The sequence below is a fragment of the Mustela nivalis genome (genome assembly GCF_964662115.1).
Source record: "Mustela nivalis genome assembly, chromosome: 6".
Taxonomy (NCBI): Eukaryota; Metazoa; Chordata; class Mammalia; order Carnivora; family Mustelidae; genus Mustela; species Mustela nivalis.
Genome location: NC_139025.1, coordinates 59,559,170 through 59,586,593, shown reverse-complemented (window position 1 = coordinate 59,586,593; position 27,424 = coordinate 59,559,170). Strand labels below are relative to the sequence as shown.

The 27,424-nt window shown below is 37.0% G+C and overlaps 1 protein-coding gene across 1 annotated transcript in view; it reads left to right on the top strand.

Moving 5' to 3' along the window:
- LOC309868221 (uncharacterized protein) overlaps positions 1–27,424 on the top strand; it is a 66,885-nt gene that overhangs the window by 30,044 nt on the left and 9,417 nt on the right. The window contains exon 5 of the mRNA XM_082737779.1: positions 26,484–26,617. Coding sequence (XP_082593905.1) covers positions 26,530–26,617 — 88 coding nt within the window. The 5' untranslated portion in view covers positions 26,484–26,529. The remainder of the gene's footprint in view (positions 1–26,483; positions 26,618–27,424) is intronic.

Here is a 27,424-nt window from a genome sequence, read left to right as displayed (position 1 = left end):
AACCACTTACAGAAATTGGAACAGTTATATATTTTTAAAATTTTATTTAGAGAGAGAGGTGAGAGGTGGGGAGGCAGGGGAAGTGGGAGAGAAAGAATCTTCAGCAAACTCCACACCGAGTGCAGAGTCTGATGTGGGGCTTGATCCCACAATGCCAAGATCATGACCTGAGCTGAAATCAAGAGTCAGACACTCAACTAACTGAGCCACACAGGCACCCCACCAGTTGTACATTTTGTTTGATGAATTTACCCAGGAGAGAATAAAATTTGGTTAATTATGTCTGTTTTTGATATTATTTCCATCTCTTTTTATGCTACTCCATCCTGAAGATGTTTCTTAAAAATAACCTCCAACAGGGGCAGCTGGGTGGCTCAGTTGGTTAAGTGTCTGTCTTCAACCTAGGTCATGATCCCAGGGTCGTCGGATTGAGTCCTGCATCAGGGTCCCTGCTCTGCAAGGAGTCTCCTTCTCCCTCTCCCTCTGCAGCTCCCCCTGCTTGTGTGGGCTCTCTCTTTCCTTCTCTGTCAAATAGATAAAATCTTTTTAAAAAACAACCTCAAACAGCCTTTAAAAAAAGTTATATATGTTTGGGAAAATACATAGAGATTTCTAATGTGTGATAATGATCAACTAGTTAAATTTTATTTACCGCCTAACCTTCCCATTGAGATATTTATGAAAGTACGTGCCATTGCTGAGGCAGAGTGTTGTGGAAATCTAAAAATGATTTTCTGATTTGGCAACATCTGGAGGAATTGTCTCTATTGTGTGATCACAAACTGATGCTTGCTGGAGAGGGGGAGGTTGGTGGGGGGATGAGGTCACTGAGTGATGGGCATTAAGGAGAGCACGTGATGTGATGAGCACTGGTGTTCTATGCAACTGATAAATCACTTCTGAAGCTATTAATAAACTATGTGTTAATTCAATTTAAATAAAATTAAAAAACAAAGTAAAATAAAATGAAATAAAATAAACAGAGCAATGCTCTCTTTGGAAAAACAAACAAACAAAAATGTTGATCAGTGTATCACCAGCAAGGAAGTAGTAGGAAAAAGGCAGCTGTCCACGTGCTGTGTTCTATTTCAAACAACTGTCACAGACGGGAGACTCCTTCTCTCCCAGATCATGGTTGCTTTCTAATGTGACTGAAGCTATTCCTTTGTCTTCAGTCAGGACCTTGGGAAAATCTATAGGCTGTGTATAAACCATTGGTCTGGGCTTTTCGGTGCCTCAATTTTAAGGGCAGCAACAGTGAGTGTGAGAGGAACCTTTTTCAGAGATAGATTTATAAGGCATTCCACATTTCCTGGACTCTTCGGACAAGATTTTGCCAAGGGAGCCCTGAAGTTCTGTCCAAACTGGTGTGTCAGGATGGTGTAATTTCTTCCCCTAGTCTGGGGATGGCAGGGCGCTGTGCCTAGAGAGGGAGCTGTAAGAGGATCAGTTGTGAAGAGAACTGTGCCATATGCCTACTTGAGAAAGCTAAAGAGACTGTGGATATTGGAGATACCAGAGTGTCAGTATAAACTGATGATTTGTAATATACATGTATATGCACACAGTTGGACAGATATAGAAATTAATAATAATGATTGCTGAGAAGAATCATCGATGGATGCTAAAATTAATGGTGAAAGTATAATGAAGAGATGGATATTTGCATGGTTTGAAAGTACTCTTCAGAAGATTGTTATTAATTACAAAGAGGAACATAGTAACTTTATAGAAGAGTAATCTGGCAAGCATCTCCTTGGACAAATAATCAGTTAATATCACCAATGGTATGAGCAAACCTTATATATCTTCTGATGTGATGCACTGAGAAAATAGAACATCATTTCTTTGATATTCTTGCCAAAAATGCATATCCTTGGGATGTCTGGTGGCTTATTTGGTTAAAAGTCTACCTTCAGCTCAGGTAATGATCCCAGGGCCCTGGGATTGAGTCCCACATGGGGCTCCCTGTCTAGCAGGGCACCTGCTGCTTCTCCATCTTGTGTGCACTCTCTTTCTGTCTCTGACAAACAAATAAATAAAATCTTTAAAAATGCATATCTTCAATCTAATCATTAGAAAACATCAGACCAAAATTGAAGGTAATTAAAAGAAAAAAAACTGGTGATATTCCTTCTAAAACTTTCAAATCATGAAAGACAAAGGCAGATTAAGGAACTGTCACAGACTAGGGGAGACCAGACGATATGATAGCTAAATATTGGTTTCTTCAATGAATCCTGAATAAAAAAAGAACACTAGTGGGGCTCTCGGTAAACTTCTGCTGAAGATCTGTGATAAGTTAATAGTATTAAATCAATGTTAAGACTCTGATTTCCCTAATCAAACTATTTAAATGTTCGTCTTAACATTAGGGAATGCTGAATGAGGTATACACAGGAACTCTCTATTTTTGCAATTCTTTTGAAGACTGAAATTATTTCAATATAAAATATTTAAAAAATCTCCAATAAGAGAGTAAAATGTTAGTCACAGAGTAGGAGAAGATATTTTACATTCAAATATATGGCTATTCACTCTGGAAAACAGCATGGAGGTTCCTCAGAATGTTGAAAATAGAACTGCCCTATGACCCAGCAATTGCACTATTGGGTATTTACCCTAAAGATACAAATGTAGTGATCCAAAGGGGCACATGCACCCGAATGTTTATAGCAGCAATGTCCACAATAGCCAAACTATGGAAAGAACCTAGATGTCCATCCACAGATGAATGGATCAAGAAGATGTGGTATATATACACAATGGAATACTATGCAGCCATCAAAAGAAATGAAATCTTGCCATTTGCGACAACATGGATGGAACTAGAGCGTATCATGCTTAGCGAAATAAGTCAAGCAGAGAAAGACAACTATCATATGATCTCCCTGATATGAGGAAGTGGTGATGCAACATGGAGGCTTAAGTGGGTAGGAGAAGAATAAATGAAACAAGATGGGATTGGGAGGGAGACAAACCATAAGTGACTCTTAATCTCACAAAACAAACTGAGGGTTGCTGGGGGGAGGGGTTTGGGAGAAGGGGGTGGGATTACAGACATTGGGGAGGGTATGTGCTTTGGTGAGTGCTGTGAAGTGTGTAAACCTGGTGATTCACAGACCTGTACCCCTGGGGATAAAAATATATGTTTATAAAAAATAAAAAGTTAATAAAATCAAAAAAAAAAAAAAAAAAAAACAAATATATGGCTATTTACTATATCCAAATATATAAAAAGGATCTACACATCGATGAGAAAAAGATGGCTCAAAATAGAAAGTCCTTGAATAAACACTTTATAAAAGAAGATATTCAAATGGTCAATAAGCAAATGAAACAGTGAAATATCACCATGGGCCTTTAAGAATGGATAGAATAAAAAAAATAAATTGACAATGCTGAAAGTTAGAAAGGAGTTGGAGTAACTGAAACTTCCATCCATTGCTTACAAAAACTTTGGGGTAGAATTTGCTAAAACTCTGTATACATAAAACTTATGGAATATGTACCCCCCAAACATATTTATAACTCCAAACTGGAAACAACTCAATGTGTATCAATGGGGGGGGGGGCGGTAAATAAATTGTGGTATGTTCATACGATGGATTACTTACAACATGGATGAATCTCAGAAATATAATCTTGAGCAAAGGAAGTTAGATATAAAAGAACACATACTGCATATTTCCATTTAGGTAAATTTCAGATATAGGGGAAACTAATCCATGATGATATAAGTAATTACCTTTGGGTGAGATTAATGGTTGGAAGAGGGCACAAGGAAGGTGTCTGGGGTGCTGATAATGCTTTAATTTTTCATCTAGTTGGTGCATATGTGGGCATATCCAGTATGTAAAAATCCATCAGACTGCTATTAAAATTTGTAAACTTTATGTATATTACATTTCAATTTAAAAGTTTATATTAAATAGGGGAGACTAAAAATGGAAACTAAAATGGAAACCCTAAATAAAGGGGATAATGTGTGGTTGCTGGCTTCTTAGTACATCATGAAACATACTTGTTCAATATAGGTTTAACACACACACACACACACACACACACACACACACACACTTTCTCTGGATATACATAAGAGACCTACACAGGATCATATTCTTCAGGAATTAATACAGTTTAGGTATAGGATTTGAGGTTTTGCAGAGTCTCTCAGATAAACATGTGGAGAGGTTGTGTTCATCCACATTCAGAGGAAGGGCTGAGAGGGAGACACTGTCAGAGCTGGGAACACTGAGTGGGAACAAAGGGAAAACTGCCCCTGCTGCTTGGAGATCACTAGACCTGGTTAAAATTTCTCCTCTTTCAAGATGTGTAAGTAAGAGGGGAAAAACACCAAATATGTAGAACTTTACAAAAGTCGTATATAATATAAATAAGACCCACTGCTACAAAGTACTTTTAAAGAAAGGTATGAAATCATCAACAAAACAAAAAGGCAACCTACTGAATTGGAGAAGATACTGGCAGATGATATATCTAATAAGGGGGTTCGTATCTAAAATACATAAAGAACTTCTACAGCCCAACACCCCCCAAACCCCCCAAATATTCCAATTAAAAAATAGGCAGAGGACCTGAATGGACATTTTTCCAGAGAAGACAAACAGATGGCCGGCCAACAAGTATGTGATAAGATGCTCCGTATCACTAATCATCAGGGAAATGCAAATCAAAGCCACGATGAGGCATCATCTTACAACTGTGAGAATGACTAAAATAAAAAGACAAGAAATAACAAGTGTTGGTGAGGATGTGGAGAAAAAGGAATCCTACACTACTGGTGGAAATGCAAACTGGTACAGCCATTGTGGAAAACAATATGCAGGTTCCTAAAAAAAAAAAAAACCCACTAAAAATGGAAATATCAACAAATATTAGTGGTCCAATATTTCACTATTGGGTATGTACCCAAAGAAAAGGAAAAAATTAATTTGAAAAGATAAATGCACCCCTATGTTTGTTGCAACATTATTAACAATAGCCAAGATATGGAAATAACTTAAGTGTCCATCAGTAGACTAATGTATAAAGAAGAGGCGGTATATGTACACAGTGGAACCTTAGGCATTCATAAAAAAGGATGAGATTGTGCCATTTGAGACAACATGGATGGATCTAGAAGGTAGTATGCTAAGTGAAATTGAGTCAGACTGAGAAAGACAAGTACCATATAATTTCACTTATATGTGGAATCTGAAACAACAATGAATGAACAAATAGGCAAAAAGCAGAATCAGGCCTATAAATACAAAGAACAAATTGATGGATGCCAGAGGGAAGTGGGGACAAGGGATTGGGCAAAATGGGTGAAGGGGAGGGGGAGATACAATCTTCCAGTTATGAGTGAATAAGTCAGGGGAGTAAAAGGCACAGCATGAGAAATAGCCAATTATACTGTCATAGTGATGTATGGGGACAGATGGCAGCTACATTTGTGGTGAACATAATGCATAGACCCATGGAATCACTATGTCGTGCACCTGAAACTAGTGTAACATTGTGTGTTAACTCTACTCAAATTAAGAAAAGAGAGACAGAAAGAAGGAAGCAAGAATTTCAGTGAAATGGTGAAAGAGACATTTGAAGATCCTGCAGTGTTGGCTTTGAAGTTGAATGGAAAAGCCATGAGCCCAGGAATGCAGACAGTATCTAGAAGCTGGAAAAGTCAAGGAAACAGGTTCTCCTTTAGAGCCTCCAGGAGGAACACAGCTCTGCTTGATTTTAGCCCCACGAGACCGTGTCCGACTTCTAACCTACAGAAACTGGAAGGGTAATAAATTTGTATTGTTATTAAAAAAAGGTGTGAATGTTCATAATAGTCAAAGAAGGAAATTTAGGATGCACATGCTTTGAGTCATTAAAAGACAAAAAAAATCTATGAAAGAGTATTTGAAGGGGGACTTGATAAAGATCAAAAGAGAACGGCCATAATTAAGAAAAAAAACATAGAAATTAAAACTCCATTGCAGAATTAAAATCTGTATTGGGGTTAGTTAATTCAGAATCTTTTATGTAATGCAGAAAAAAAGAAAACTATAAAAAGAAGTGATAGATTGGGAGATAGAATATAAAGCTATGAATAATTGGTGCCCTTAAGAAAGAGACTGAATGAGAAGAGTAAAAACTGTAATTAAGTATATAACCAAAGATATATAAAGAAAGTTTCTGGATCTGAAAAATTACCTGATACTATAGACCCAGGAAAATGTTCCAGGCAGGATAAATGAAGTTGCGGAGTCTTACATATATACTGGTGAAAATGTGAATTTCTAGTATAAAAACAATTTAAAGTTTTCAAGAAAGAAAAACAAACAGGTTACTTGCAAGGATATAAAACCCAGATTGTCCTAAAGGACCATGATGAGAATACTGAGGTCAGACACATTTGTGAAGTGGGGCCCAGCTAATTGTTTTAAATTGGTACCCAAATGAAATACAAAAACAAAAAAATAAAAGGACAAAAAACAATACCATGATTTTTCAGGTGCATATTCTTGGGTTTACTGGCAAAGATTGGGAAATAAAAGAGCATTAAACTAATATTTATGTCACTATTGGATTTTATAATTAGAAAACAATATTAGTTCACATGATTTTGAAAAGAATGATTGTTAATGAAAAATTAGCTCTAGGTTGCTCAGCTAATTAAATAAAATGAAAATATAGATATAAATGAGCTCTTTGGAGATATGTATATGTAAGACTAAAAGTGAATTCTGCAAATGTTAACAGAGGTTGACTAGTTATTGAGACCATGGGTGACTTTTATATTCTCTCTTTGTTTTTCTATCTTTATAAACAAGATATTAAAGCTGCAAATCAATTAAAGCAAAAACAAGCAATATTTTCTGTTCACAAATTCTGAAAAACAGAATCAGGTACTGTTCAAATATTCAACCAGGTTTGTTTTCTTATTGCATCTGTGAATAATTGTGGACACCAGATGGGAACAAGGCAAGAGAGTCTCTGAACCCATTTCTAGGTACTAATCATATTGATAATGCTTCAGGTTTGTCTCTTCTTTACAGAGCTATAAAATCTTTAAAGGGCCATTAGAGTTGCCTTATGTAATCCTAAAGGATATGTCATTCCCCACCTTTACAAAGCAGGGCTTATTATCTTAAGTAGACCATAATTTGTGATCGGTTTTCTAATGGCATCAGAGTAAAAAGGTGATGTGTAAGAGAGAAATTCAGGTACAGAAAGCCTATAAATCCTGGAAGTTTAACTCCAAACTTAAATCTAGTTTCCTTGGGAGCTGAGCCACAATATGTCACGAGATGTTTTTAATCCAGAGGAGTCAGACTTAAGTCATTGAGATAAATGGTAATAAACACAAAACCCACAACGACCATGACAAAATAGCCAAGAGAACTTATTGGTGTCCCCTAAGCCACACACTAATAGCAGCTCACTGGATTTCAGCACACAGTGGGCAAAAAGAGGAAAGACACTCAAGTATGACTGTCCTAAAATCAGAGAGGAGAAGAGTTTGTTCTAAGGCCTGGAGAAGTGCTGGTCTATGGCATCTGGACCCAGGCCTTCCAGGATGAGGACCGCCCATTATGATGTAGCCCCAGGTCCTTTTTCTTGCAACAGATGCACAGGAGAAAAAGACAAGCAATTTCAAAAAGAATTCCAATAGCACGAATCCAGAACAGCTTCTTCCTTTTGTGCAAGCCTGTTTTAACTTTCCTGCATTTCACCAAAAGGTCTGTCCTGGCTCAGTATGGCTCAGTATGGCTTTAGACTTGACCCTTTCTTTAAACAATCTACCCTCTTAAGTGTAGAAATTCAACAAAAATAACTAAAGAACCTAAGCTAACAAGTTCATTGACTGATACACAGTGGTAGTGAGGGTAACCCAATTTTAATGCCAGCCGGAGATTTGGCAATGTAGGGAATCTAGACATGACCACTTTGCTTCTTTCAAGCTTAATAAAGACAGTTTGGCCTTCCTAGCTCCATACAGTTTAATTTTCCCAGGCTTCCTGTTGATTTTAAGAACAACCTCCAGCTTACTGCTTCCTCCCCGCTTCCCCACTGCTACATACAACGTTATGGGCTAACATCAGCAGCAGCTTTGGGGGGTTACAGGCAACATCAATGAAGAAGAATCAGGAGTTATAGCTGGTAAAGAATTCTGAAAGATGAGTGAATCCTTACTTCCTTGACCTCCACGCCCAACTCTAATCTGTTTGCCTCTCCAGAACCACGTGGTTGGTAGAACTCACAGGTTGCTGGATCCAAGTGAGGTCTTGGGGCTGTGGGAATCCAGGTGAGAAGAGTGGGTGGGGCCTTTCTTCCCTGTGGGCTGGGTAAGCACTTGGGAAAGCGACACCAGAGACCCTTCTGATGAAGCAGTGGCTCTTGGGTAGAGCTTGGCTTGCAGAGGACTGTGTCCCTCACACTCTGCCAGACAGGGAGAAGGAGGTTCAAGATGAGCTTTGTATAAATATGCCAGATATTCCAGCCCATGGCAGGCCAAGAATTAGCTGAAAGAGTGGCCCGGGTCTTCCCAGGCAGCAAGCTGGGAGAGCATCAGACATGACCTCCAATGAATCAACAATGATAACAAAATAACAACTGATCTAAGGGATCTTGCAAAAGAAAGGTGAGTAGTCAGTACAAATAGAATGCTTGCTTGGCAAAACAGAGTTGTAGGAAGAGACGGAAGATAACTTAAGCAAGAACAAAAAAATCAGAGTATTTAAGGAGATTCAAGAGTAGCACAAACAAGACTCTCTGTAAGTAGAAATACATTGATTCAATGGCAGATCTGGAGGAGAAGATAATTTTTGACATAGAAATTTGTGGAAAAATATCAAGAAAAGGAAATCATTAGGGAAAAGAAAGTTGGATCCATAAGACCCATTATATTCATTGTAGGAGTTCCAGAAGGAGAAAGAGGAACTGAAGAAAGAGAGTCAATAAATAGTAGCATGAAATGTCCCAAACTTGAAAAAGAGAGCCAACTGCACACTGAAAGGGCTCACCAGGTCCAGTAGCATGCCTGAAAAAGGATGTATTGAGGCATGGTGTGAACTGTCAGAAAAAAATAGTCCTAAAGTTGAAAATGGGTGGAAGAGTTTGTTGGGTGCTTTTTCCATGCAGTGCTGGGCTTGACTTTCTTTTAACTGAGCTATTCTACATGTCTGTACTGGCTGAGGGTGAGGTGTTGATTTTTGTTTGGGAGAGACAAAGTAATTTCTGTGTGATAGGACACATAACCCCACAGGATACAGTGTAGGGTACTGTAAGACATTAAACAGGTTTCTTTTTAATATACCCAGCAATTTTATCTGAAGATTCCTTTATTAAGTTACCTCTATATACTTACCTTCTTGAATTCTCATTGAACCTTACAAAACACATTTTAGTGGTTTTCTCCTTATTTAAAGAGTTTAAAAAAAATCACTGACAAGTGCTCATCTTGACTTGCATGAGAATCATGGTTTTACCTTTTTGAAAATGATCCTTGTAATAGTTTTGGAGATCATCCACTGAAATGCCCAAGTGCACTCAACTGAAGACCTGCTTTGCTGGAAAAGTTACCTTATGAGCTGCTTATGCTCACTCATGGCTGTCTTTTCTTGGCCCCCTGGAGTAGATGCCAAGCAGCAACGGAAGTTTAAGTTGGCTGATGCTCTGTTTCTCGTTTCTTTCTTTCTTTCTCTGTATTGATTTTGTGGTTTTGCTTTTCTCTGGTTCCTACATGGTCAATAAAATCATGCCCCATTGGTGGCAGCAATAGCTGGGAATTTGGTTTTATGTTCTGACCACTGGTGATTTCTGTCAAATAGATGATGGAGATCTAGACTCTGAAGGGTGGGGTATGATAAATTTGACTTGTTCATCTTTTTGTGTTTGCCTCCTTGTGTGCTCAAAAAAAAAAAAAAAAAAAATTGAAAAGTATTTTGTGACCATTGGGAAAGACAGCAGCTTTTCAGATCTAAACTGGTGAGTTTTTGTGTTTCTGGATTTACTTTTGTCTGCAGCTAAAGTCATACAACTGGGCCAAAAGTTATGTGTTTGTGTGTTTGTGATTCAGAAAAACCTTTATCTCTTGGGGGTGACTATGAAATACCTTCTTGCTTCTGGACGGTTATAAATTAGATTGCCAGGTCTATGAAATTAAAAGAAACCTGTTCTTATTGGTTTTTAGACATATATAAGGTGCTAATACAAACTGAATATTCCCAGAATTCACAGAAAAATGAAAAAAATGAATTTTGTTTTTCCTTAAGGAAGTATTTTTATGTGAAATATTTATTTCAGTTTTATATGTGAAGTATGTACTAGATTAGGATGGGAAAATGGTGTTGGCTAACATATACTGTTTGAAATCTGCCATTGTTAAAGGGTTGTCTAAGGAAGACCCTTCCAGAGTTCTGAGAGGTCCTCTCCTTACTAACCTGTATAGGCCAGATTTTCCTCATATGCTTCAATCAGAACATTTCTCAACGGATTGAATGTAGAAGCAAGTATGAAAACTCAGCTGTTTTCTTTTAACCCAGGCATTTTCAAAGCCAGATATTTTTAAAATTAGAAAAAAAATTTAAGCCAGATATTTTCAAAACTGTAAAACAATTCCACCCTTCTAATTTTTTGGTTTTAGAAAAAATATAAGAAATAGAGTCATTTAAAATTTAAAATTCTATTTATGTTAACCTGTTTATTATTATTTTTTTCTGGGAAATTTTATTATTTACTTACTTTATTAACCACTTCTCTAACCACTCACTCCCACTTTTTCTTTGTTTTCTCTTTGGTTTTCTTATTAGATGGCTATTGGAACTCCTGGAACTATTTTCTGGTTTCTTAACTTTTTCTTCTTTGGGTCTTTTCTTTTTTTAATTAACATATAATGTATTATTTGCCCCAGGGGTACATGTCTGTGAATCATCAGGCTTACACACTTCACAGCACTCACCATAGCACATACTCTCCCCAATGTCCATAGCCCAACCACCATCTCCCGACCCCCCTCCTCCCAGCAGGCCTCAGTTTGTTTTGTGAGATTAAGGGTCTCTTATGGTTTGTCTCCCTCCAATCCCATCTTGTTTCATTTTTTCCTTCCCTACCCCCCAAACCCCCAACTCTGCCTCTCAAATTCCTCATATCAGGGAGATCATATGATAATTGTCTTTCTCTGCTTGACTTATTTCGCTCAGGATAATAACCTCTAGTTCCATCCATGTCATTGCAAATAGCAAGATTTCATTTCTTCTTCTTTTTTTTTTCTTTTGACAGAGAGATCACCAGTAGACAGAGAGGCAGGCAGAGAGAGAAGGCGGGGGGGGGGGGGCTTCTCTCAGGCTCTCTCTGCTGAGCAGAGAGCCTGATGTGGGGCTCCATCCCAGGACTGTGAGATCATGACCTGAGCAGAAGGCAGAGGCTTAACCCACTGAGCCACCCAGGTGCCCCTTCAGTTCTTTTGATAGCTGCATAATATTCCATTGTATGTATGTATGTGTGTGTGTGTATATATATATATGATATATAGATATATATCATATATATATATTTCACATCTTCTTTATCCATTCATTTGTTGATGGACATATAGATTCTTTCCATAGTTTGGCTATTGTGGACATTGCTGCTATAAAAATTCAGGTGCAGATGCCCCTTCAGATCACTACATTTGTATCTTTAGGGTAAATACCCAGTAATGTGATTGCTGGGTCATAGAGTAGCTCTATTTTCAACTTTTTGAGAACATCCATGCTGTTTTCCAGAGTGGCTGCACCAGCTTGCATTCCTGTAGGAGGGTTCCCCTTTCTCCAAATTCTTGCCAACATCTGTCACTTCCTGACTTGTTAATTTTAACCATTCTGACTGGCGTGAGGTGGTATCTCATTGTGGTTTTGATTTATATTTCCCTGATGCCCGGTGATGTGGAGCAGTTTTTCATGTGTCTGTTGGCCATTTGGATGTCTTCTTTGCAGAAATGTCTGTTCATGTCCTCTGCCCATTTCTTGATTGGATTATTTGTTCCTTGGGTGTTAAGTTTGATAAATTCTTTAAAGATTTTGGATACTAGCTCTTTATCTGATATGTCATTTGCAAATATCTTTTCCCGTTCTGTCAGTTGTCTTTTGGTTTTGTTAACTGTTTCCTTTGCTGTGCAAAAGCTTTTGATCTTGATGAAGTCCCAATAGTTCATTCTTGCCCTTGCTTCCCTCACCTGGCGATGTTTCTAGGAAGAAGTTGCTGTGGCTGGGGTTGAAGAGGTTGCTGCCTGTCTTCTCCTCAAGGGTTTTGATGGATTCTTGTCTCACATTGATGTCTGTCATCATTTTGAGTCTATTTTTGTGTGTGGTATAAGCAAATGGTCCAGTTTTATTATTCTGTCTGTGGCTGTTCAATTTTCCCAACACCATTTGTTGAAGAGGCTGTCTTTTTTCCATTGGGCATTCTTTCCTGCTTTGTCAAAAATTAGTTGACCATAGAGTTGAGGTTCTATTTCTGGGCTCTCTGTTCTGTCTCATTGATTTATGTGTCCCATTTTTGTGCCAGTACCATACTGTCTTGATGATTACAGCTTTGTAATAGAGCTTAAATTCTGGAGTTGTGTTGCCACCAATGTTGGCTTTCCTTTTCAACATTCCTCTGGCTATTCAAGGTCTTTTCTGGTTCCATATAAATTTTAGGGTTATTTGTTCCATTTCTTTGGAAAAAAAAATTGATGGGATTGCATTAAGTGTGTAGATTGCTTTAGGTAGCATAGACATTTTCACAATATTTGTTCTTCTAATCCATGGGCATGAAATATTTTTCCATTTCTTTGTGTCTTCCTCAATTTCTTTCATGAGGGCTTTATAGTTTTCTGACTACAGATTCTTTGCCTCTTTGGTTAGGTTTATTCCTAGTTATCTTATGGTTTTGGGTGCAATTGTAAATGGGATCAACTCCTTAATTTTTCTTTCTTCTGTCTTGCTATTGGTATATAAAAATGCAACTGATTTCTGTGCATTGATTTTATATCCTGACACTTTAATGAATTCCTGTATAAGTTCTAGCAGTTTTGGAGTGGAGTCTTTTCGGTTTTCCACATAAAGTATCATATCATCCGCAAATAGTGATAGTTTGACTTCTTCTTTGCCAATTTGGATGCCTTTAATTTCTTTTTGTTGTCTAATTGCTGAGGCTAGGACTTCTAGTACTATGTTGAATAGCAGTGCTGATAGTATACACCCTTGCTATGTTCTTAGGGGAAATGCTCTCAGTTTTTCCCCATTGAGAATTATATTTGCTGTGAGTTTTTCATAGATGGCTTTGATGATATTGAGGTTTGTACCTTCTATTCCTATACTTTGAAGAGTTTTGCTCAAGAAAGGATGCTGTACTTTATCAAATGCTTTTTCAGCACCTATTGAGAGTATCATATGGTTCTTATTCTTTCTGTTATTAATGTATTGTATCACATTGATTGATTTGTGGATGTTGAACCAACTTTGCAGCCCTGGAATAAATCTTGTTTGATTGTGGTGAATAATCCTTTTAATGTAATGTTGGATCCCATTGGCTAGTATTTTGGTGCAAATGGCAAGATTTGCCATCTGTGTTCATCAGGATATTGGTCTGTAATTTTCAGATTTGCATTTATATTCATCAAAGATATTAATCTGTAGTTTTCTTTTTTGATGAAGTCTTTGTCTGGTTTTGGTATCAAGGTAATGCTGGCCTTATAAAATGAGTTTGGAAGTTTTCCTTCCATTTCTATTTTTTGAAACAGTTTCAGGAGAATAGGTTTTAATTCTTCTTTAAATGTTTGGTTGAATTCCCCTGGGAAGTGTCTGGCCCTGGGCTCTTGTTTGTTGGGAGATTTTTGATGACTGCTTCAATCTTCTTATTGGTTATGGGTCTGTTCAGGCTTTCTGTTTCTTACTGGTTCAGTTTTTGGTAGTTTATACATCTCTAGGAATGCATCCATTTCTTCCAGATTGTCAAATTTGTTGGCATATCGTTGCTCATAATATGTTTTTTTAAAAGATTTTATTTATTTATTTGACAGGCAGATCACAAGTAGGTAGAGAGGCAGGCAGAGAGAAAAGAGGAAGCAGGCTCCTCGCTGAGCAGAGAACCTGATGTGGGTCTTGATCCGAGGACCCTGAGATCATGACCTGAGCTGAAGGCAGAGGCTTTAACCCACTGAGCCACCCAGGCGTCCCTCATAATATGTTCTTATAATTGTTTGTATTTCTTTGGTGTTGGTTGTGATCTCTCCTTTTGCATTCATGATTTTATTTATTTGGGTGCTTCCTCTTTTCTTTTTGAGAAGTCTGGCGAGGGGTTTATCAATTTTGTGAATTCTTTCAAAGAACCAGCTCCTAGTTTTGTTGATCTATTCTACTGCTCGTTTGGTTTCTATTTTATTGATTTTATGCTCTGATCTTTATTATTTCTCTTCTCTGTTGGGTTTAGGCTTTCTTTGTTGTTCTTTCTCCAGCTCTTTTAGGTGTAGGGTTAGGTTGTGTACTTGAGACCTTTCTTGTTTCTTGAGAAAGGCTTGTATTGCTGTATACTTTCCTCTCAAGACTGCCTTTGCTGTGTCCCACAGATTTTGAACAGTTGTGCTTTCATTATCATTTGTTTCCATGAATTTTTTCATTTCTTCTTAATTTCCTGGTTGACCCATTTATTCTTTAGTAGGATGCTTTTTAGCCTCCATGTATTTGAGTTCTTTCCAACTTTCCTCTTGTGATTGAATTCTAGCTACAGAGCATTGTGGTCTGAAAATATGCAGGGAATGATCCCAATCTTTTGGTACCAGTTGAGACCTGATTTGTGACCCAGGATGTGATCTATTCTGGAGAATGTTCTATGTGCACTAAAGAAGAATGTATATTCTGTTGCTTTGGGATGGAATGTTCTGAGTATATCTGTGATGTCCATCTGGTCCAGTGTGTCCTTTAAGGCCTTTCTTTCCTTGTTGATCTTTTGCTGGGATGATCTGTCCATTTCAGTGCAGGGGATGTTAATGTCCTCTACTATTAGTGTATTCTTGCTGATGTGTTTTCTTGATTTCATTATTAATTAGTTTATATAGTTGGCTGCTCCCATGTTAGGGGCATAGATATTTAAAATTATTAGATCTTCTTGTTGGACACAACCTTTGAGTATGATATAGTGTCCTTCCTCATCTCTTATTATCGTCTTTGGCTTAAAATCTAATTGATCTGATATAAGGATTGCCACCCCAGCTTTCTTTTGATGTCCATTAGCATGGTAAATTGTTTTCTACTCCTCACTTTAAATCTGGAGGTGTCTTTGGGTTTTAAATGAGTTTCTTGTAGACAGCATATTGATGGGTTTTGTTTTTTTTTATCCATTTTTTATCCATTTTTTTTTTTTTTTTTATCCATTCTGTGTCTTTTGATTGGGGCATTTAGCTGATTTACATTCAGGATAACTATTGAGAGATATGAATTTAGTGCCATTGTATTGCCTGTAAGGTGATTGTTACTGTATATTGTCTCTGTTCCTTTCTGGTCTACTAGTTTTAGACTCTCTCTTTGCTTGGAGGACCACTTTCAATATTTCCCTTAGGGCTGGTTTGGTGTTTACAAATTCTTTTAGTTTTTGTTTGTCCTGGAAGCTTTTTATCTCTCCTATTTTCAGTGATTGCCTAGCTGGATATAGTATTCTTGGCTGCCAGTTTTTCTCATTTAGTGCTCTGAATATATCATGCCAGTTCTTTCTGGCCTGCCAGGTCTCTGTGGGTAAGTCTGCTGCCAATCAATATTTTTACCATTGCACGTTACAGATTTCTTGTCCTGAGCTGCTTTCAGGATTTTCTCTTTGTCACCAAGGCTTGTAAGTTTTACTATTAGATGACGGGGTGTGGACCTATTTTTATTGATTGTGAGGGGGGTTCTCTGTCCCTCCTGGATTTTGATGCTTGTTCCCTTTCCATAACAGGGAAATTCTCTACTATAATTCGCTCCAATATGCTTTCTGTCCCCCTCTCTCTTTCTTCTTTTTCTGAAATCTCACCCAATTATTCTAATATTGTTTTGTCTTACAATATCACTTATCTCTTGAATTCTCCCCTCGTGGTCCAGTAGTTGTTTGTCTCTTTTTTGCTCAGCTTATTTATTCCCCTTCATTTGGTCTTCCATATCACTGATTCTTTCTTCTGCCTCATTTATCCTAGCAGTAAGAGCCTCCATTTTTTGTTGCACCTCATTAATAGCTTTTTGATTTCAGCTTTGTTAGATTATTGTTCTTTCATTTCTCCAGAAAGGGCTTTTATTTCTCCAGACAGGGTCTCTCTAATATCTTCCATGTCTTTTTTGAGTCCAGCAGCACTTTTTATAATTATCATTCTGAACTCTAGCTCTGACATATTACCGATGGCCATATTGATTAGGTCCCTAACCTTTAGCATGCCTCTTTTTTTTTTTTTTTTTTGTGGTGAGTTTGTCCACCTTGTCATTTTATCCAGATAAGAATATCTGAACGAGAGGATAAAATAGTACAAGGGTGGCAAAGACCCCAGAAAAATGTATGCCAACCAAGTCAGAAGAGACCCAAAATTGGGGGGAGAAAAAGGGGAAAAAATTAAAAATATATTTTAGACTGGTGAATAGAACAGAGCCACCCACTTGTTTGGTTGTATTTTTGTCTCTTAGAAGAAACTACCTCCCAAAATTTTAAAGAAAGAAGTACACAAAAATAAGGGTAAACTTGATAAAAGGATATAATATGACTGTAAAGAGGAAATAAAAAAATTCTAAAAAAGGAATTAATAAGTTGATTGGGAAAGGAAAAATAAAGAAAGTGGAGAGAATTTTCTCAGGCTGGAGACTAGAACAAAGCCCTGTGCTTGATTTAGGGTATATTTTGATTTATTAGAAGAAGTTGTATCCCAAAACTTTTTAGAAGAAATAATCCTATATGTAAACAAAAAATAAGGTTAGATACAATGAAGGATAAAATATGACTAGGATAATGAAGCTTTAAAAAGATTTTTTTTTAAAGAAAGGTATTATTAAGATAAACTAGTTAACAAACATTAAAAGAGGATAGAGGAAAGGTTAAAAAAATAGAATAAGAAAAAATAAAATTTAAAAAATTTAATTAACTTTGCAAGACTAAAGAATCATGGGGAGAAAGCCATGAAATCCATGCTTTGCTTTCCTCTCCTCTGGAATTCTGCTGTTCTCCTTGATCAGTGAGCTTGGTCTTGGCTGGTTTTTCTTGCTGATCTTCTTTGGGAGGGGCCTGTTGTAGTGACTCTCAAATATCTTTGCTGGAGGTGGAATGGCACTGCCCTTGCCAGGGGCTGGGCTAAGTAATTTACTTGGGTTCACTCGGGAGCTTTTTTTCCCTAAATGCTTTCTGTAGATTTCTGGAGGATGGGAATGAAAATGGCGATCTCCCAATCTCTGGCCTGGAGGAGCTGAGAGCTTGGGGCACCACTCCTCAGTGAACTCTCAGAGAAAAGTGCTTAATCACTCCCGTCACCCTGCTCTCTGGCCACACTCTGAGCTCACCCAGCCTGTGACTGACCATTTCTGTCTCTGGCACATAGCCCCGTTTGGGGTCTCCAAACCCAGCAGATTCATGCTGCTCTGCTCTTTGGTGGAGGAAGGTGGGTCTCCCCAGATCTGCCACTTGTGAGATCCCTGCTCAAAGAGCAGTGGCCCAACTGTGCCGTGGATCACAGTTTAAGGTAATCCCAAACTGAGAGCTCACTCCCTGGCTTTGTCTCTGTAGTCGGCTTTCCTGCCATGATACCTGTAAGCTCTGCTACACTCAGACACCCCCAACCCTTCTGTGACTCTGCAGTAGCTGAGTCCACACTGTCCCTGCAAGGGCTCCATCCCCACTTAGCCTCTGGAGTGATGTCCTTCAGTGGAGCAGATTTCTAAAAGTTTAGATTTTGTGCTCTGTTGTTGATCCACCACTTGCTGGGAGCCAGCTCCTCCCACCATGGTCTATCTTCCCGTTGCTTCAGATTCACTTCTCCATAAGTCCTACCTTTCAGAAAGTGGTCGAATTTCTGTTTCTAGAATTGCTGCTCTTCTTCTTTTTGATCTCCTCTTGGGTTTGTAGGTGTTTGGAATCATTTGAAGACTATCTAGCTGAACCCCTGTGACCTGATATCATCTCAGTCTGCTATTCCTCTGCCATCTTGACTCTCGACCCATTTATTATTTTTAAATGGATTTTCTAAACTGCCACCTTAACTGCAAATATGGTGAATAGCAGTAGATATAACCTTCATGAAACAAACACTGTGGAATTCTCCACAATGTGAAAACCATGGCAAATATGAAACAAATGACTTCAGCCTTGAAACTAATCATATTGTAAATGTACTAGGCTTTTGAGGAAAAAAACATCATTATATAAACTTCTAGCCCAGGACATATTAAGAATCCAGGCTCACATAATGAAGGTGTCTCTTTACAAGTTAGACCAGTTTAATAATTTTCTTTATCAGTGTTCAATATAGCAATTTATATATAAAACATGATTTGATTATGTTTTCTCATGAGAAGACTAGTTTAATGTGAATGGTATGAGCTTCCTAAACTTCCTGCTTTGGCTTACTAACCAAATAAGCTAACATTGCAGATACATAATACTTAAGATTATAAAAATGTAAATTTGTCTTCATATCTCTGAGGACATTTTTATAGCAATAATTATATTTGTTATAAGTCTTTGAACTTATGTTTGAACATCATTTCCAAGATCTGTAGGCAACTTAAAACCTTGGAATTAAAATTTTTCATTAATTAGTAGATGATCATTGGATATACAGATAATTTATAAGTATTGATACTAAAACCTTAATTGTTAAACATAATTTCAAGTTTATATCCTTTTGTATATGATTTTGATACACCAAAAAGTGGCTATATCTTTGTGATCTTCATGTTAATGAACATTTTATTTTTGCCCATTTTGAAGGTGTGAAAGGTATGTATAGCTGGAGAAAGTTTTGTTACCAGTATTCATGAATTTTGTAGACTGATAAAATCTTTAAATATGATACATTTCTCAGATTTCTATCTTTTAGTTTGCTTTGCAAAATAGAAGTTATTTTAGTTAGAAGTTATAATTAATATGGGTGCTTGAGACTATAGTGGAAGCCACAGTGAGAGAGAAATACAGTCATGGAAGTACTTCTGTTTTTCAAGAAAAAAAAAGTGATTTATCCTAAATTAAATGTCACTTTTTTCCAGAATATAAGAGAAAATAGTGAGGGATAAAATCTGAGGGTGTATAGCAAGTTGTAGAGAATTTAAGGCAATAGAATTTCATTTGACTTGAATTATAATAACTAAGTCTGAAAAGAAGCTATGTAACATATTAAAATTTTGGCAAAGTTTTTCCTGTTTTGAAGAATTTATTCATTATAATTTAAGGAACAAAAAGGAGCTTGTGAAGTTTTTACTGCCAAATATCATCTTAATGGAAAACATCCTAGTTTTCTTCTAGTTAAAATGATAAATTAGTCTAAGAACTTCTAATAAGGGGTAGTAAATTATTATTCTGCACCCTCTGTGAAATCTATTCAGATAGTGGAGACTTCATATCTCATTAGAATATTTTTTTTCTACTTTGTTCTTTCATGATGTCCTTCCTTTTTTTAAAAAAGCAAAAATACAGAGCAAAGTTTTCTCACTTGTGAAAGAGCTAAAATTTCTTAAAAGCATGTTATCTTGTTGAATATGTTTTAAGGTACTTTATTGAGACTTTGATTATAGAGATAACTGAGTATTAGTCTCAGAATCTATGATGGTATCTTCACGAGGTGATAAAATCTTCTCTAATAATTCTTTCAATTTTACTTACCCAAATTCAGACCCCGAAATCAGAAAAATAAAATCAGCATGTCTTTGGCAGCTAAAATTACCTTTGAGAAAATCAGGGGTCCATGGAAAATTTAAAAGTTTTATTATTTTACCATATAAAGAAGAATGGTCGAAATAATTTGGTATGTTCCATATTTCACAATTAGTTTGATACTATTTTAAGAACTACATGAGAATAATTGTCAAATCAGAAGACTTGCTCCATCTTCCCTTGTTAAGTTTGTATAGATAAAATATTAATATAAAAAATTTCAGAAATTGTACATTTTATGAGAAGGCCCTTGAGATTTATCATTAATTTTATTCTCAGGAAAAGCATAGATCAAACCTTTACAAAAATAGTTTTGTACTGTGCCCCATTAAAAAATATTATTTACCTCCATCCTGATACTATTGGTCACTGTAATTAGTCGACCCTTATCATCCAACTTTATTATTAAGTAAATTTCAGCTTCTGATAGGTATTTGCCTGAAGGCTCTACTATAAGCTACTAGTTAGTAAAATGTATTTCAACAAAGAAGAACAGTTTCAGAGCCTCATGGGGTGGACCATACCAGGTATTCTGTGGATACTTGAAAGAATAGACAGTTGGATATATTCTTCTGAGCTTTCAATGCTTAGACAACTTTCAGAGTTTTTCAATGGACCACATGAGGAATTTCAGGACTCTTTCTAGTCCTAAAGCAGATATATATGAGGAAGGCAGACTCTTTGGTCCAAGGTCCAGTGGAACAAGAATGAATTACTTGGGACTAAATAAACTGATATGGAAAGTTAAATTGTGATTAATGGAAATGTCATTAACATGATTTTTCCATTCCATTTTTAATGGATATATGAGCAGTTTCTTTCTTTTTGTTCATAAATTATCACTAGCTCTCAATTTAGTAAACTCTGGTTTTTTTAGTTATAAATATTTTAATGGTATCTGATTTTTATTGACCCTCAAAATTTGGAAATATTTTATTTCATGTTCAACACTATATTCACTTCAATAATAAAAAAAATTTGCATAGGTTCAGTAAATATCTGTCTTCCTTTTTACCAGAATAATATTGAGCAAATTGATTATGCAACTGAGTCCATACATGTAGTGTCATCTCTGAGAATAAACGTCATTCTATCAGGCATGACATACCCACCTTCCATAAACAAGGTTTGGTTTTATATAAAAAGACTGTTATCTGCCATGTGTTCCTTCTCAAAAATGTCATCTGATAAAAGACTCCAATAAAACAAGAAATGAACCACATTTGAAAGTAAAATAAGAAAAGATGAAGAGAGAAAACAGTGAGAACCAATTTAAATTATCCAGTATCTACAAAATGATTGGTTGTCTGGAAACATGTAAGAGCTTAAATCAGGTCTCCTGCAATTGGAGGAACCCTACAAGGAAAATTCAAATAATAGTCTTGAGCAAAATGTACTATAATTTAGCAAACTATCTCAATAAAAGCAAGAATTGGGTTAGAGGGGGCAGAGTAAAAGCATTTCAAATGTCTTATGGGGCAAGGGGAGGGCACAGGAAGTAGTGTAGAAGTATCTTCTTATTCAGCTAGAGAAATGTTTGTGGGGATAATGTTTGGTATCAGATTTCAAATATCAGTAGAGACAAATGCACTTGATTATGAGAGCAGGTAAATGGAAAGTCTCTCAATAAGGAAAAAGTGGAATGAGTAGTAATTAGATTTTATCAGGAAAAATGAGAAAAGGAAGTAACATCAATGAAAAATTAGTAATAAGTATATAAGAAAGTTGGAAGAGATAAGATAAAAATATCAGCTATTTGACTTAAGTATAAATGCACTGTATTCTATCACTAAAAGAGAGACTATCAGATTGAATTAAAACCCAAAACGTGGCCACATGACTCTTAGAAGACATATCCTTAAGGAAAATGAGTGTTGAACATAAAGAACAAACAAAGACTACCAGGCAAATGCAAAGAAAAAGGAGCAGAACTGGAATATTAACAACAAAAGAGGTGGAATTTTTTAATTTTTTTTATAAAATGTTTTAAAAATATTTTACTTATTTATTTTACAGACAGAGATCACAAGTAGGCAGAGAGGCAGGCAGAGAGAGAGGAGGAAGCAGGCTCCCTGCTGAGAAGAGAGCCAGATGCGGGTTTAGGTTCCAGGACCCTGGGATCATGACCTGAACCAAAGGCAGAGGTTTTAACCCACTGAGCCACCCAGGCGCCCCAGGAGGTGGAATTTAATGTTAAAGGTGCTAAACCTAAAAGCAGGAAAATGCTCTGATAAAAGGCACAGTTTATGTGGAAGGCATAGCTCTTAAAAACTTCTTTGCAGCAAGTAAATCTATTGGAAATTTGAGAAGACTAAAGACCCAAACACCGTTTGGAAGACTTCAATACACCTATTACAGAAATAAGAACACAGATAATTCAAGTATACACTTAATAAGCATGCCTAGTTCGGAGAAAATATTTTTCATCTATGGAACAATAACAAAAATTGATCATGTATTTGGCTACAAAAAATATTTAAAAATTCAAAAAAGCAAAGATTAATAGATATCCTTGAAGTTATATTGTCTGATGGTAATCCTATAAAATTAAAAAGAATTTGAAGTTCTACAAAAAAATTTTAACAAGGTCTACATAAAAACTCATATTGATAGATCATCCTGTATCCAAAAGAAAATCAAAAGGACAACCACGGCTAATGCAAATGCAGTATCCTATTCTAAAATAAAAGTTATAACCATTGTGTAAGAGAGGGAGAGGTTGACATGCTTTTCCCTTTTTCATACATATGAAATAGTTTTAAAATTTGAAGTTCATGAGTAATGGAGATTCTATAACCCATGAGAGTAATACTCTGTACCCCCTATTTTCCCCTCTTAGCTGAGGTATTCAAGAAAAATTGTGTTCATCTTGGTGATGGCATGCTTGCTACAGTCTGAAAGTTAATAGGCACTTTATTTTTTCACTGAGTGATGAATAGATTGAACCAATGAATGAAATAATGACTCATTACACTAAAATATTAGACGGGACTCTGCGTTGAGAAATCTGTATTTTTTTTTTAAGATTTTATTTATTTATTTATTTATTTATTTATTTATTTATTTATTTATTTGACAGAGATCACAAGTAGGCAGAGAGGCAGGCAGAGAGAGGAGGAAGCAGGCTCCCTGCCAAGCAGAGCCCTACTCGGGGCTCCATCCCAGAACCCTGGGACCATGACCTGAGCCGAAGGCAGAGGCTCTAACCCACTGAGCCACCCAGGTGCCCTGAGAAATCTGTATTTTTTTTTAATTTTTATTTTTTATAAACATATATTTTTATCCCCAGGGGAGAAATCTGTATTTTTAAAGGAGATTAGTATATGTCACAAAGTGGAGAAAGGGCAGTGGTAGAATATTTTGAAACACTTCTGTGGAAGGACTACTTGTAAATCCTCTAATTCCAGCAGGCTTGCAAATACCTAACCTTCCTATACTCTGATGTTTTTTATATTTTGGAGCTCTAGAATACTTGTCAGGCTTCTGCAGGTGTCTTCAAAGTATTCATCAGCTGTTTCTATCCCCATGACTTGCAGAGGTGTGGAAGGTGTGAGGAGAACCAGTGGCCCCTTCCCAGTCTTGACAAGAAAATCACCAGTTGCTTACAGAGAAACCTCCAGGTTCATGCACCTTTGCTTCTGGGAACCAAAACCTGATACAACCACACAGAACTTTATTATTTGGCTGTGTTCATGAACATCATTCTTCTGTTTGATCAAACTCAATAGAAAGAATTTTAAGAATTCAGGAAACTCTTGCCCAGGAAGATAAAATTGCAAATAACTTTGTTGTTTTTTTCAGGGACGTTCCCCAAATCCATTATTCTGAGCACTAGACTACTCAATTTACCCTCATCACTATCTCTATATATATATATATATATATATATATATATACCCATATATATATATTTTCAGGATGATAGATAACATCAAATGACTTTATTCTCCACGATTCACTCTGAAACCCTTACTTTGGTGTGTTCACCAATCCTAAACTTTTATGTCAAAAACTTGACTTATCCTAATCAAGTTCCCCTCCGTCTACCTATATTAAAAAACCTGCCTAAATCAGTACCCTAAAGCCTCATTGTATGGTCTATCTTTGCTCTCCTTCCTCTGAAGTGCTACTAAAAATGTTTCAAAGATGTGATCTCCTGCATTGCGTTAAGCAATACACTCAATGTTGTTCTTTCAACAGGTTGTTCTGGAGACGTTTTCAGGAAGTCAGTATCTAACAATCTAGAAGTAGGAAATTGTCCCACAATTAATGAAACAATTTCAGACAACTGAGGGTCTGATTGACTTACTCACGTTATTCGAACAAATGGCTTCCTTTCTGCAAAGAACTTTTCGGTTTAATTATGTGACACTGGTGTGCGGGAGCCCACTTGTACTGGCTCTTGCCGACTTGCAGAGTCAATTTTCAAAAAACAAAGTATTTGCAAGCTGTTCATTAAACTATTGCTAGCTTTAAATGAGCCATGAGAGAAGTATTTACAGCAAATACTACAAATCAGAGAAGGGTAGACCAGCATACCACTGGTTTATTGCTGGTTTCTTTTCATGAAGGGTCCTTTGCTTATTTGGGGAGATAGGATGAGAAACATCCCCTCTTAGAGATAAAACATTTAAAGCCTCATTATTATCAGGAATATATTCATATTTTTCCATTTCAAAAAATTACTGTGGAGAATGATACATGTACCAGTAGAAGAATTTATTAAGTCTCACAACTTTGATATCTTCCTAATTCTGTCACTTTTACTCTACAATTGATCAAATTTTAATAGGGGAACTGAATGCCTAAAAAGTTCTACATGTAGGAGTTTTAAGTTATTTACTATATTGCAGAAAATCAACTTTGAAGGGCAAGTCTATAAAGGAACACCCATGTGAGGAAAGCACAACCAGTCCCAAAGCAGGGGCTGACTTCCTTCACTGTCCAAGGTCTTCAGCACAGCTTCTGGAGTCATCCCCCCATGCTCCTAACTTCTGAGATGTTAGAAGAGGATCTGCTCTGTAAAATAGGCTGGAACTTTAAAAGAAATAACTTTTACTAATAACATCGATTAGAAAAGCAAAAATAAAGTTAAAAAAAAATCAGAAAATGATGGTGACGCATTATGCATAATGCTTAGCAGAAAAGCAAAATCATCCTTGCTTTCTTCCTCACCTTCCTGTACGTTTGTTCTCTGAGTGGAGGAAAGGGCTGCAGTGAGGGTTGGCCGGAGTTTCTCTCATTGATAGAATGCTGGACGGTAAATAAATGGATAGGTGAGACTTGCACATATTTTATTATTTATTATTGCACATATTTATTTCCTGGACTATATTTATCCCTTCTCTGGGAACACACTGACTCAAAGTATATGTGACAATACAGCCAGGAGAGCCGTGTAATGCCGTCTGTCTGTCTGTCTTTCTTATTTTCTTTTTGTTCGAGGGTGTGAGTTATTAGAATGAGATCAGCCCTGGGGGAATTTGATTGATAAAGCACTTAATATTCAAACGTAGTTATTGTGCCGATAACTCTCCTTGAGCTTGGCAGCAGAATAAAGCAACTGCACCTTCACAGTGCAAGTGAACAAAAACCAAATAAACCTCAGAGATCCCCGGGTGAGTGCTTGTTTGTAATGCTTTTCTCCTTTACATGGACCTTTGGTTTCTAACTAAGAGTCAAGCAGAGAGATAAGAAAGTAGGATATTGGGGCGCCTGGGTAGCTCAGTGGGTTAGAGCCTCTGCCCTTGGCTCAGGCCATGATCCCAGGGTCCTGGGATTGAGCCCCTCATTGGGCTCTCTGCTCAGCAGGGAGCCTGCTTCCCCCTCTCTCTCTGCCTGCCTCTCTGCCTACTTGTGATCTCTTTCTCTCTGCCAAATAAAGAAATAAAATCTTTTAAACAAACAAACAAACAAACAAATAGATAAATAAATGAATTTATACAAATAAATACCCAAACGTTCTACTTTTTTTTTTTAAGATTTTATTTATTTATTTGACTGACAGAGATCACAAGTAGGCAGAGATGCAGGCAGAGAGAGTGAGAGAGAGAGGGAGAGAGAGAAGCAGGCTCCCTGCTGAGCAGAGAGTCGGATGCGGGACTTGATCCCAGGACCCTGAGATCATGACCTGAGCTGAAGGCAGAGTCTTAACACACTGTGCCATCCAGGCGTCCCATATTTGTATAAATTTATAAAATCACAGAACGCGAAGGGACCTTTGGGTAAATAACACTAGTCTCTGAAATTATGTAAAAAAGATCGAAGGTCAAAGTCATATCCTTAACATCACATAGTTAGTAGCAAAATTAGAACCAGAGAGAGCAAGTGAGTTTCATATTACTAAAAAATATGGATTCAAAGTTATACTGGTTTTGGCAGTAATGACTGATGTGATGTTGGGTTTATAAATATATAGATTTTAAAGCTTTCCCATTTTTCTCTTCCTAACTCTCTCTCTGCCTCTCCCCCCCCACTTTTTTCTATTCCTTCCATCATCCTTAAAATAGGTGCAAGTTTTCCAAAGATGACAATACAATCTTTAGAGATTGAACAAAGTAACTTCAGATTTCCCTCCTTTATTGTTCCAGGGTCATTGGCGAGTAGTTTGACAATCCATGTTAGAGTCCAGCATGAATGTCCATATGTAGAAATCCATCTAAGTCTCAAATAAAGATAATGGAAGAGTGGGAAATGACAGATTTTCCAAACTGGCTTCCAACAGGTAAGACCCACCATATACTACCGATTTTTCAATGAGTCTGGGAAGACATAGCCTGCTGATTTAATTTACTATTCTCCAACCTGTGGTCTGAAGATGTATTTAGCCATACTTGTCCTGTGGGTAAACTCCGTATGGAAAATTACTTTTGGAATTAGCCACATTACCTCCTTCTGGTCACTAGAGCATCGTTCAGTCAATTGCTTCTTTAGTGCTCCTTAGTGGCCAGAATGAATTAATGAAGTTACCATGGCACTTTGAGAATCTGGCAGTTACTTGTGAAAAAAGAAGGCCTTCCATATTGCGAGTATTCCTGAACAGTAATTCTGTTTTTTGGTCTATTCGTCCATTCAGCAAATACTTGTTGAGTGCCTACCGTAGGTAGGCTCTCTTAGGCACTGGGGAGATAAGTCCAACAAAAGCAGTTCCTGATGCCAAAAAATAAGTCTAGCAAGGAAGTGGCAGGTGACAATTAAATATAGTGTGATATTGCCTCATTGCACATGCCCAAGGGTTACCTAAGCTGGCCAACCTGCAGTGGTGACAGTGGCTGTGGGTGACAGAGGCAAAAATGATGCCGGTGGTCACCGTGCTGGGCAGTGGTGTTAAGGATGCAGCGGGGAATCACAGAAAGCTTCTGGAAGAAGTAAGTGCTGTGCTGAGCTCTAAAGGATAGAGAGGAATTAACCAAATGAGGGAGGAATATGTTTCCATATTCTTGCCCCTGAGTGCCTCAAACATGGATACAATGCATTTTAGCTCCAAAGTCCAACTCAGCTGGCATGAGAACAATTCCAAATTCTCATCATA